Genomic DNA, 13281 nt, shown 5'->3' on the forward strand with positions numbered 1-13281 from the left:
CGACTACTCTTCTGCCGGGGGTCCTGCCAACCCTATGTCCTGTGCCGTTGGAGGTCCCGCCGACTACTCTTCTGCCGGGGGTCTTGCCAACCCTATGTCCTGTCCCGTTGGAGGACCCGCCGACTACTCTTCTGCCGGGGGTCCTGCCAACTTATCAGCTTGAGTTAAATACTTGGAGGTTAAACAAGTCGCTTATTTCTCAGCAGTTGCTGTTAAGATATTTATTTTTATTTCAACATTTTACATATTTAGTAAACAGCAGTCGGAATTGACATATTGCAGCCTTTCTTTTCTGTTTAGTTTAAGTAAATAAGTAGTATTTACCAAACCTGCTCTGACAACCTACTCGGGTTTCATGGGAAAAGGAACTTGAGTCAATTTGAGCAGTGGCGAGCCGTCAGGGCCCTCTAGGCCCTCTGTGAGGGCCTAAGATATTCTAAAAAATAATATTTAAAAACATTTAAAAAAAAAATATATTTTTTAAATATATATTTTTTTAATATTATTTTTGTTATATTTTTCATTAGTTTTACCGAAAAAAAACTTGATTTAATTGTATTTAAAATAACATTTCCAAAGAAATAAATTCTTCGAATCTGCCTGTTCAGTCTCTGTTGAATGTGAAGGGTTACATGAAAGAAGCTCGTCTGGCCCTCTCTGCGATTCACAGAGGGCCCACTATAGTAACTGAACGAGAGAGTAATGTCAAATGACAGTACAATTGACCAATCATATCTTCCCTCTAAATGGGTGGGTTTTATTATCGCGGACTTTATGACAAGTTCCGCCCGCTGTGAAACTTTTCTTGTTTCCATAGCAACAACAACTTCCTGTCAACAGCGTGAACTCGCCTTCAAAATAAAAGCATGCCAAATTACAATTAAGACATACAACTGCAACAAAAGTAACAAACACAATGCAATATCATTTTCAATGTCAAAGAACACAAATGGGGTTCACAGGTGTTGTTTTGTGTGGTAGAGGGTCGCTGTCATTGATGTGTTTTGCAACCTGGGCCGTTGTTTTGATATTCCGCTGAAGTATACGCTGTGACGTAATAACTCTTTTTTTTTTTCTTTTTTCGAGGGAATTGGTGGGGGTCAGAGAGGGCCTAGGTATAAAGCTCACGGCTCGCCACTGAATTTGAGTGATGTCTCAGATAAACTTTATGCTCAGGTTGTTTTTCATACAGTTATAGATATATATCTGTGTTCAGCAGAGTGCATATGCAGCTCATTATGCTCAGACAGATGAACTTATAATGATGTAAACAAAAACTGATCCGGCTTTGACTCCTACCAGCCACACCAGGGTGCACAGTTCACTTTTTCCTTCAGCTTGAACTGTATTTGGTCATTTTTTAGGACTTGGGTGTCCTGTTATATCTCACACAGGCTCCGCCCTCTACTGGACTCTATGGGTACTACTCTCTATCATGCTGTGCGTGCTTTCACCTACTGAATTTACGTAAACGTAGCCGGCCAATCGGGGCGAGCCTACCTGAATGCGCGCGCAGGCCCACTGTATATAAGGTGGCTACACCCGCCGCCCCACTATCCTTTTTCTCTTCAGACGAGCTGACAACCGAAGAGTTAAACGTACGAAGATTAGAAGATTAGAAGAAACGAAAAATGGACTCACCATTACTGGAATCTCGGCCATGCCCCACCTGCCTTGGTTTGATCGCGGGAACCGATCACCACCACCTCTGTTAGAGTGTTTGGGGGACCAGGATATGGCCGAGGCGGTGCCATTCACGTTCGCCATTCCAGCGGGGCGGATGGCTCCGTTTGCCATTGTCGGGCACTTCCGGGTTCGGTTCATGGAGGTCTACCGCCCTAGGTGATGACCATGGCGGCGGAGCGCAGCTGCTCCCAGCGGGCAGCAGGCTGGGCAGGGAGCTGAAAAGAGCTCTGCCACGCTACCGCGTGACAGGGCGACTGCAGATAAACACGGGTGTGTTGGGCATCTCGCTCATTGCTGGAGATGCCCCCACCTCACCAGATCAGAGCGATTATTTGTAGCTTGATCGTGGCCGCCGCCGTTGTCTGCCGTGTGATATCCCGGTGAGGGATCACGCCGCATGGCACTTTTCAAAAAGGACCGTGTTGATCTCCTGGGAGCCCCCGTGTTTACGGAAGGGCACTTTGGATCGATCTCCTTGGTCACGTGGGTGAGGAGTAGGCTGCTTCTTGCTCATCCCCAGAGGAAAGAACACTGTCCCACACTCCCCGCCCCCTCTGTAAACTCCAGTATAGGAGCCAGCAGGTGGGCGCGTGCACGTGAGTGGAATAAACCGTAGTGCTGTCAAAGCACTGTGCGGGTTCAAGAGAGTGATGTGTGTGTGAGAAATGCATTCAGTGAAAACGATTGCATTTATCCCAGAGTAAGAGTCATCTCTCTCCACATTTCCACTTTTCACCATAATGTCCGTTTCAAAGAGATGGCATTTGACAGAGCCGCGGCCCCACGGGAGCTGCCGCGGTGCGTTCAAGAACCTCAGTAAAAAATCGGCCCTTTTTCTGTGTCAGCCTCCATGCCAAAACTCTCTTTTATGGAAGGTGTGGCAGCGGAGTAGGCCACCAGAGAATACTACAGCTTCTTAGCTGTGGCTCCAAAGTCGAAAAGAGGCCCTGTTGCAAGAACGGTGGGTTACGTATATAGTAACCCTAGTTCTAGAGTGATGTGTGTGTGAAAAATGCATTTAGTAAAAACGATTGCATTTATCCCAGAGTAAGAGTCATATCTCTCCACAATTCCACATTTTCCCATAAATGTCTCGTTGAGATCGGCAAGGCCGTTTTCATACGATGTTAATTGGACACCCATTATGAGGTGCGGCCCCCGTGAGAGTGGCCGCGGTGCGTTCAGGGACCTCCGCAGAAGAACAGTGGGTTACGTAGTGTAACTCTAGTTCTAGAGTGATATGTGTGTGTAAAATGCATTCAGTAAAAACTATTGCATTTATCCCAGAGTAAGAGTCATCTCTCTCCACATTCCACATTTTCCACATTTCCCCATAATGTCCGTTTCAAAGAGACGGCATTATGACGACGCGCGCCCCCCCCCCCCCCGAGAGCGGGCCGCGGTGCGTTCATGGACAGAAGAAGCTCCAATTAATGTTTATCTCTCTCTAAGAGAAAACAGCATTATGGTGGAGCGCGCGCTCTCACGGGAGCATGCCGTGGTGCGTTCAGGGACCTCGGTTAAAAATCGGCCGTTTTTTTCTCTGAGTGGAAACTACATTATAGAAAAACGGCCCTTTCTGTGTCAGCCCCCCATGGGTCAAACTTCCTTTTATGGAGGGTTTGACGGCGGAGTGGGCCACCAGAGAGTACCACAGCTTCATAGCTGCGGCTCCGCAGCTGATTGCACATCCCCTAACACAATGTTATGGGGAATGGAAAATCAGTGGTGTATTAACAGAGCGCATGGACAGGACACTGAGACTGGGTTATTCATTCCAGTTTTGCAGCATCCCTCCTCCGTTCAGAGGCAGGAGAGAGGCACATCTGTCATCCCAGGAGGAGGTTTCCTCTCAGCATGTGCACTCTCAAGTCAGAGAGAAGGGGCACTATTCCCTGTACTTCCTGATTCCCAAGAAGACAGGAGAATTCAGGCCCATTCTGGATCTTCAATGCCTGAACCAGCACATTGCATGCAAGAAGTTCCATATGTTAACTATGAAACAGTTACTGAGACTGGTGCAGCCAGGCGATTGGTTCACAGCCATCGACCTGAAGAACGCTTACTTTCATGGCGAAATTGCTCCAAGAGCACAGAAAGTATTTGCGTTTTACCTTCCAGGGGGTAGCCTACGAGTACAACAGACTGCCGTTCGGCTACTCCCTATCCCCACGCACGTTCAGCCACGACGCTGCAACCGCTGCGGGACCATGGCATGAGGGACGACCTCATAGTTATGGCCAGGTCCAGGGAATGGGCAATACTGCACACAGCCCAATTGATCCTACACCTAACCAAGTTGGGTTGAAAAAGAAGTTGCGGTCAATTGGAAGAAGAGCTCCCCCATACCTCACCAGCAGGTAGAATATCTGGGGGTGATGCTCGATGCAGGCAGACTACGTGTCACCCTGACAGAAAGCAGACAGGCATCCCTGCTGCGGGCAGTCTGCAGGCTGCGTCAGGGGGCGACGGTGACAGCTTTGATCAGCATTCAGACTTTGGGTCTCATGACGGCTGCTCACTCCGTAGTGCCACTCGGACTACTGCATGCACGTTGCATGCAGAGGTGGTTTACTGGCCTTCGTTTAGATCTTAAGACACAAACGACGTCTGGTGGCCATCCCCCCCCCTCAGTAGAGAGCAACCTCCGATTCTGGGGGTCCCCAGAGAATCTGCGGAGGGGAGCTCCACTGGGGCAGGTAACCTCCTATATCACAGTCTTCACAGACGCTTCAAAGAAAAAGAAAGTGACAGGATGGGGGGGGGGACGTGTCTAGAAAGGGCTGTGGGTGGTTGCTGGCCTCTGGCGGCACAGCAACCTCCTGGAGCTGCAAGCAGTGATGTTGGTCCTACAGCACTGCAAACCCTTAATACAGGGCAAACATGTGCTAGTAAGGAGCGACAACCGCACCACAGTGGCGTACATCAACAGGCAGGGCGGAGTCCGCTCAATAGCCTGGTTGACCGCAGCAGAGAACCTGTGGCTGTGGGTTTCACAGATTGTGTTGTCTCTAAGGGCCCTGCACATCCCGGGACGGGAGAACAGGGGGGCCGACCTCATGTCAAGAGGCGGACCCCTGCCAGACGAGTGGAGGCTTCACCCGGAGGTGGTGAAGCAGGTCTGGACTCAGTTCGGTAGAGCAGAGGTGGACCTGTTCGCCAATCGGCGCAACAGTCACTGTGCCCTGTGGTTCTCCCTGGCTCGGTGGGACAACCCGCCCTTGGGGGTCGACACATTTGCACACGAGCCATGGCCAAGAAAGCTGCTTTACGCCTTTCCACCGCTGCACCTTATCCCCCCCCTCCTGGAGAGGGTGAGGCGGGAACAGCTGTCAATCATCCTGGTGGCCCCAGATCGCCGCCTGGCGCCGTGGTAACGCGGGGGTAACACAGATGATGGTGGGCCAGCCCTGGGCGATTCCTCACGTCTGGGGAGCGCTGTCTCAGGAAGCAGGTGCAATAGGGGCGTTACCCACTCTGGGCCAACCTCTCCAGGCTTGGCTCCTGAGAGGGACAGGCTGAGACAGGTGGGGCTGTCTGATAACGTTATTCAGACTATCCAAGCAGCAAGAGCAGAATCCACCACAGCTTGTTACAGGCCAAAGTGGGCGGGATTCCGGCGATGGTGTGAAGGAAGGAGTCGAGAGCCTCTGTTGTGCACGCTGGGCTCTATTCTTACCTACTTACAGATACTGGTGGACAGGGGGCTGGCTCATTCCACAATTAAGGTGTATGCAGCAGCCATTTCGTCCTGCCATGAGGGATTTGGAGGCAGGTCAGCCTTCAGTCAGCCGCTTATGGCACGGTTTTTGCAGGGGGTCAGGAGGCAGCGCCCAGTAGTGCACGCCTCCGCCCCGCAGTGGGACCTGCCGTTGGTGCTCGAGGCTCTGGTCACAGAACCATTTGAGCCTCTGGAGCTCTCCTCCCTGAAAGCACTGTCATGGAAGACAGCATTGCTACTTGCCTTGACTTCGGCTAAAAGAGTGTCCGAGCTGACCGCTCTGTCGGTACACCCAAGTTGTCTTTTGATCCGGGGTGACCGTAGCGGGGCGACACTCAGGCCGAAACCCTCCTTTACTCCTAAGAGTATCAGAAGTTCATTCAGATCAAGGGCTATTCAGTTAGGTGGCTTTAATCTTCCACCCCATATTGGGGCCAGGGAGGCTAAATTGCACCTCCTCTGCCCAGTGCGTGCGCTAGCATGCTATGTAGAGAGCACGGCTGCCATTAGGCGCACTGAACAACTGTTTGTGTGCTTTGGGGATGGTGTGGCTGGAAAAGCCCTCTCAAAGAAGCGCCTAACAGGATGGCTATGCAGGTGCATTACACATGCCTATGGACGGGTGGGGAGAGCCCTCCCCACTGGGGTCCGTGCACATTCTACACGGGCTGTGGCTGTGTCAACAGCCTTATTCAGCGGCGTGAGTGTAGAAGATATATGCACGGCGGCGTCTTGGTCTACGCCAGGCCCCTTCATAAAATGTTATCTCCTGGACATGTCTGGCTCCTTCTCGTCGTCGGTGCTTGCCGAGGCAACGCATGACTGGTGAGAGGGGGGTGGCTGTGGGTCAGCAGGTATCTGACCCCCCCCCCCTGGACATAAAGCACTTCTGTTTTTCCCATGCTCCTGAGGGACTCGGGAGACATGGTGCGCAATCAGCCCCATACAGGGCCTATGGGCAGGCGGGGAGAGCCTTCCTCACTATTGTCCATGCCCACTATTGTCCATGCCCACTCTACACGGAGCGTGTGTGAGTGTGGGGGATGTGGTGCACTTATGTTTTCCCATGCTCCTGAGGGACCTGGGGAACATGGTGCGCGGTAGGCTCCAGACGGAGTCTCCGCACAGTTTTTTCCATGCACACTCTACACGAGGTAAGCGTGTGTGAGTGTGCCTTATCCAAGTTGCGGCCCCGACTTCTCCACGGTTACAACCGGATGGGAGGAAGTGGGGATGCAGTGGATGTTAGCCAAAAGCCGGTCAGGGACGGTGTGGTGGGTCGATGTTGTTGGACGACAGGGCGTTTATACATCGGGGCTCCGCCCACTGTACCCATAGAGTCCAGTAGAGGGCGGAGCCTGTGTGAGATATAACGGGGGGTTACGTATTGTAACCCTAGTTATATAAACACAGGCGGAGCCCTCTACCTGGGGGCCCTGTCTTTCCTAGTCCGCTCGCTGAAGAGTGTATAGGATAGTGGGGCGGCGGGTGTAGCCGCCTTATATACTGTGGGCCTGCGCGCGCATTCAGGTAGGCTCGCCCCGATTGGCCGGCTACGTTTACGTAAATTCAGTAGGTGAAAGCACGCACAGCATGATAGAGAGTAGTACCCATAGAGTCCAGTAGAGGGCTCCGCCTGTGTTTATATAACTAGGGTTACAATACGTAACCCCCCGTTTCTTTTCAAAATTAAGTTTATAGCTAATTTTAATGCATACTTTGAAACTAAATAAATATATCTAGCAAGTGGCACAATATTGCTCCTGAAAGCGTAAAAAAACGTAATGTATTTGTTTTCCTATAATATCAACTCTTGCAATACAATATCCACTCATTATTCAACTTTTGTGTGGTTTTGTTTAGGCACTTATAGCACTCTTAGAGAGATAATGATCCACTTTCCTGGAAAATATGTTCACTTACATACAATCCTGGCAGAAATGATGTACCTGGAACAACACATTAGTTATATAAATTGCAAGTGTAGGAGACAGCTTGCAGATCATTACTGAAATAACGATTATTTGTGTAATTCCCATCCCATATAACTTTCATTGTTGGATAGCATCTATATGTACAGTGAAGTGCATGTGCCATTTTTACTTTATTTGTTCTGTATTTCTTTCGGCTTCTAATATATAAGGTATTTATTTCAGACAAACACTTATTTCATGCAGTTTATTGATCACCTTAAGTCAATGTACCTGGGCATAATTGAAGCTATACCCCAGAAGTACACAAAGTGGTTTCACATAATGCATTCATTCAACCAAGTATAAGTTGTTTTTACCAGCGATGTAAGTCTGGTAATTTAATACTCTTGGTACAGTCTAGTCTCTAGTCTATTTCCCTACTTCCTATGCAGCTACACCATGATTAAACCATAATATCTTACTTAACATTTTGCTTATGTCTCACCTTACAATGTTAACCATATATTTAAAATTGGGACAGTAATACTGGGAGATAACATCATTTCCTTCATCCAAAACTGATCCAAAACTGTTGTATGTGTACGTCATTTTTGTGGTAAACAGGGCTGCTTGGTAAACAATGAACATGTCATGACATTAAATACTCAAAGCACACTGATTATAGCTAGAGTACTCATTACATTACTTTCCATTAAACACATTATCTCACGCTAGTCCGATCCTAAAGCACTGTTCACTTAAAACAACTAAACTTAGATGACTCCTGAATGTAGTGTTACCAGACAGTTTTGAGTTCTTTATAACCTGTGAAAATACCAACCAAATACATAAAAATATCTTGTATAATGTTGTAATGTGACTAATTATCTCAAATATCCCTTTAAAATCTGCAGCCAGAAGAATTCAGAAATTTGCAGCACACTAAATTGCTCTTTTACAATTCATTGATAATGCCATCCATTCTTTCACTGTAACTCTAACCTGTTTACCAAGAGCTGATCCTTTTCATTAAATTATTTACTGTCAATGGTCTCTTTTTTTACTGCCTTGTTTTCAGATTGTTATGTTCTGCAAAAATCCCGTTACAGACAGGAATCATTAAAGTTTCATGTTCTTTTTATTTTTCAGCTACTTCTTCTTCGTTTTGTCCTGAGGACGAAGCTTTGGTGAAAGTTCTTCCACGATGAGAGACCGCTTGGAGGAGCTGCGGAAGAGGGCTCAAGACCTTTCTGAGGCAGCATCTGAAAACAGCGTCCCTCCCTCAGTGGAGGTTGATAATGACGACTCTATGGCGGCCATAACGCCACAGGCTGTGATGTTCGAGGAAGAGCCGGTCATTAAGAATTTCCTGTTTGAGGCCCAGCGAATCAGAGATGATATCACAGTGCTGGACATAGAGGTCATTTATTTAAATGTTTTCTCAAAGGAGTTTGCAATTATCTTAATTGATGTTTTATGTAATGCATTTATGGCTATTAACGGAGGGTGGATTGCCATTGCTACTTGATTTTCATGATGTGTCCTTTTTGAATTACATTCTTTGTTTTCTTGTTTTCTTTGATTATTTTACTTGTTATAATATTTAACTTATCAGAAATAATATAAAATAAGACTGTTTGATCATGCAAATGTAAATGTTGCTGAAGAGATCTTTCTGTCTATTCTTAAACACAAACAGGTCCTTAAGTTTGGACAGCAGCAAAAGACCCTGGTTGCAGCCATGCGTCGTTTCAGTGTGATGAAGAAGGAGAGCAGTATAACCCGGGACATCAAGCTCAAAGCCGAGAGCCTCCATCGACGCATAGATGCTCTTTCAAAACAGGTCCAAAGGACTGAGGACCAACTGGGACCTAATGCTGTTACAACCAGAATACAACTCTCCCAGCATGCATCACTACACTCCAAATTCCAGCAGGTTGAGAAGATGACCCTACCAATACTATTATACTTCATATTACATTACATTACATATAATTTAGCTGAAACTTTTATCCAAAGTGGACTTACAATAGGTGCAAAAACCATAAAGAATCAAAACACCGAACAACAAGGAAAGTGCAGATTTATTCACTTCAAGCAAGCTGCTGGTGAATCAGATAATTAAATCCACAAGTGCTCATATAACTTTGCTTATTTGTGAGCAACGTAGAGCACTATATAAATAATACAAATGAACAGAATTGTATGAGTCACATTATAGCAGAGCCAGAACCAGCAAGGTGGAACTCAAATACTTTATCATTTTTCATTCCCGCTCCCCATTTATTTTTTTTATTCTCTCTTTTTGCTATAATTATGTCCAGGTAATGCGGCAGCATAATGAAGGTCTGCTGGCGAATGAAATGGTGACCACAGGAAAATGGGAGGTGTTCAATGAGAACCTGCTGAATGATGCCAGAATCACACGATCACAACCATCTGAGATTGAACAGCGACACAAGGTGAGGATAGTGGCAACCAACTCAGGAAAACATATACATTTACATTATGTATTGCTGAAAATCTCTCTATCTTGATTTTTGAAAGAAAATAAATGAAATAAGCTTCAGCGCAGCGGTTTAAATTCCCCAGTCAAGCTAAATAACCCCAATGTAATGCCTATTTGGTGAATGCACACATTTTTGACTTTTCATATAACTGCAGCTCATTGCTAATGACTATTTATTCAGTTTGTAAATTACACTCATTATACTGGCTCTCATCTCCTCAAATTGTCTATTAACATTAATTATTTTCCAGTCCAACCTTTTATATCATACCGTCTGTTGCATAGCAGAAACATGCAATCATATCATGTCTCACACATGACCGTATCTTACTATGATAAATGGGTCAAGGAAAGAAATTAAATGGAAGAGGAAATAGGATAGATATAGATATAGATATAGATATGTTTACTTTATTGATCCCACATTGGGAAATGTTACAGCAGTGGCTGGCAGGTTATCAAGGCGTTGCACACGGATAAAAAACACATTAGGAACAGTGGCGACTGGTCATTATGGGCAGGTGCACCTAGTGTCAGCAGAAAGTAATTCAAATAATAATTTTTTTTAAAAGCAAAAATACACATCTTAACATATATTGTAAGATCAAGTTTAATCATCTGAACATTGCTGTTTTAGTCTGTGTTCTTCTAATTAGTGTCTACAGTGTGCCTATTGAGACGTTTTGAGCGACGTGGGTCAAGCCCCGATCTAGCCCCTCTCTCTCTCTGTCAAAGTGAATGGTTGCTGTAAAAACTACACTGCGCATGCTCAGAGTATTTTTCTATTCAATGTGTGCGGCAAAAAAATAATCACCATGGGGCACTGTGCTGACCAAACGTCATCTCATAATTCAGAGAGCTGATTGGCTGTAAGTATGTGTGCCGCGAAAAGTGTAGATGTGAAGAGGAGACGAGAGAGAGCAGCTTTTAGCGATTAAAATCAGTAAAACGGAAAGAAAATGAATGAAGTTCTACTTCAGCTTTGGTAAGTTCATTTTATGTCATATCTTTTGTTGATCTTCTGTGTTTTGCCTATAGGCTATTGCTCTGCTGGATCGAATGATATTGTGACCTCGGTGATGAGTATCTGTGTTTTCCTTATACCCGCCCCGCCCCCTCTCTCTATCGGGGCCTACAGCTATTTGTTTACGTGTTTAAAAAAGCACCAGAAGCTTATATATACACATCTAAGTTGTTCGTGCCCCACCACTTTTGTACATATAAAAACGCCACTGATTAGGAATATGATGTCCATACAGTATCAATAGGAAGCACAACAAAATATATAAGGAAAAAGTTAGAAAACACTTAAAAATATAAACATAGGTTACTATTTACATCCCACCACCTGAGTTTAGAAAAGTGTTTGCAAAGTAGTTACAGGCCTTTAATTTTGGAAGTGAACCCGTTAAATGGTCAAAATGAAAAAGACAATTAGACAAACATGAACTTCTAGAGGTGAGATACGCTAGAAAAAAACAGCAAATTAAACGTAATAGGTAGGCCTACATATAAAAGTGAGTCTTCTCAGTGCTCAGGCCAAGTTGTAAAAAGAGCTGAATTTGTTCCCTCATTGCATCTTAAGTCTCCCGGTTCTGTCTCCCACCACCTCCGGCCCCTGACTAATGCACTCTATATCCACAGTATTAATCCAAGTATCATTGTCAATGTCCCCCAACAGGAGCTGTTGAGTCTGGAGAACAACATGAGGGAGCTGAGGGACCTGTTTATGGACATTTTTATTTTGGTGGAGGAACAAGGCTCCTACATTGAGCACATCCAGACCAATGTGGAGAGGTCTCAGGATTATGTGGCTGCATCTAATGAAAAATTCAAGATGGCCGCCAGATACAAGAAGAACAACCCACTGCGACAGCTGTGCTGCTGCTGCTGCCCTCCCTGGAGATGTTGCTTATAAACATGTGTTTACCTCAACGTTCTTTCCGAGTAATATTTTATATTAGAATTCTCACTTACTTGTTGGGAATAAGGAACTTTGGATTCAAGTACCATTAAAGTGAAGGTTATTATGGCTCTGCAGTTTTGCTGTTGAACAGTGTGAAGGTGAAGATAGATTCAGCAGATCATGGAAAACAATTAGGGTGAAAGCCAGAATTGGTATTTGAAGCACTTGTTTCTTTCAAGAGGATGTGAGACGACTGCTATTGGAAGAGACAGTTCAGTGAGTGCTGCTCACCAACACTGCTGCTTATTGGAGACCTTCACTGTCATCTGACAGAGGTCACAAACAAGCCGAGACCACTGCCTCTCACTGCTGGATCAGCAAGACCCAAGACAAGACGTCAAGACTTCTACCAATGAGCCTCTTAGCTTTCCTCTGTCACAGGACCACACGTGACCATTTATTTTTGTATACATTATGTGCACTTTAAGACTTGTCTATTTTTTTAATCTAAATTTAAAATGTACCCTTGTGGGAAAAGATACGCTTTCTTAAACGTGTCGATTCTTTATCTATTAATTTCCTTCTTGGTCCACATGGTGGTGAAATAGACCACTTGTTTCACAATTAGTCACTATTCTAATTTGCATTTCAAAGTATGGTAATTTTGGGTGAAACATGTTTTATTCTTTTATTCAACTTCACAGAGGTGAAGTAAAACGTAAAACGTTGAATAACGACGAGCCTTGATCAAAATATTTCCGCCCTGGTGACAAACTGCAGAAAACCATTGAAGTCGTAAGTTGAAAAATAAGATTGAAGTTTATTATTGGAGGAAATATTTCCTTTCCCTAGATGTTTTTTTTATTTGGGATATGTTGAAACTGTTACATTTTTCCGATGAAAAATGCTGGCATCTATTTGTATAATAGTTTTAATTATTATTAAAATGATAATGACACTAAAAAAGAAAGAAGTGGCTGTTAAGCAGCAGAAGGGCTCTCACCTAGGAGATATCCAGCAGAATGGATTTGAACAGATCAGCACACTCACACCTGTTAACTGGTTATAGTTAAATTGTTCACGCTTTACTTAATGCAGAGTAGAAATTACTGTCACATTTTCCTGGAGGGTGTTGCGACTAAGATATTAAGAGTCACTAATTAATTTCAGGAGACTTTATGCTTTTTCTCACGTACCAGCAGAATGGCTCTTAACTAGCCTCTCATCAGCAGTGAGATTATTTAGTGACTCAATGACCCATGGTGTCTGGTGTCCAGGACAAAATAAAGGTGAACAAGGTGTGCCAGAGATAGCCTGGAAAATCCGGTTTGTCTGCTTTTCCAGAATAGCTCCCAGGCTACTGGATGTTCCTGTAGGGAAGGGTGAGTAAACACAACCATTAACTGTAGAGAAAACAAATAATGTCCTTTTCAAATAAAAATACTTCTTAGCTTAAGAAAACATTAAAAGTAAATATGCATTTGGACTTTTGCTGTGCCACAAAGTGTAAGTCAATGTAGTCGCCCTACAAGGAATAAATAACTCA

At 45.0% G+C, this 13281-nt stretch overlaps 1 protein-coding gene across 1 annotated transcript; it reads left to right on the plus strand.

The window, feature by feature from the left end:
• Window positions 1-8500: 8500 nt before the first annotated feature.
• Window positions 8501-12219, plus strand: LOC117485791 (syntaxin-19-like). Its single transcript, XM_034134492.1, has 4 exons — window positions 8501-8740; window positions 9020-9256; window positions 9645-9782; window positions 11511-12219. Exons 1-4 carry the CDS (start codon window positions 8525-8527, stop codon window positions 11745-11747), a joined length of 828 nt encoding a protein of 275 aa, XP_033990383.1. The 5' UTR covers window positions 8501-8524; the 3' UTR covers window positions 11748-12219.
• The last annotated feature ends 1062 nt before the right edge of the window (window positions 12220-13281 follow it).

The sequence above is a fragment of the Trematomus bernacchii genome, unplaced genomic scaffold (assembly GCF_902827165.1).
Source record: "Trematomus bernacchii unplaced genomic scaffold, fTreBer1.1, whole genome shotgun sequence".
Lineage (NCBI taxonomy): Eukaryota > Metazoa > Chordata > Actinopteri > Perciformes > Nototheniidae > Trematomus > Trematomus bernacchii.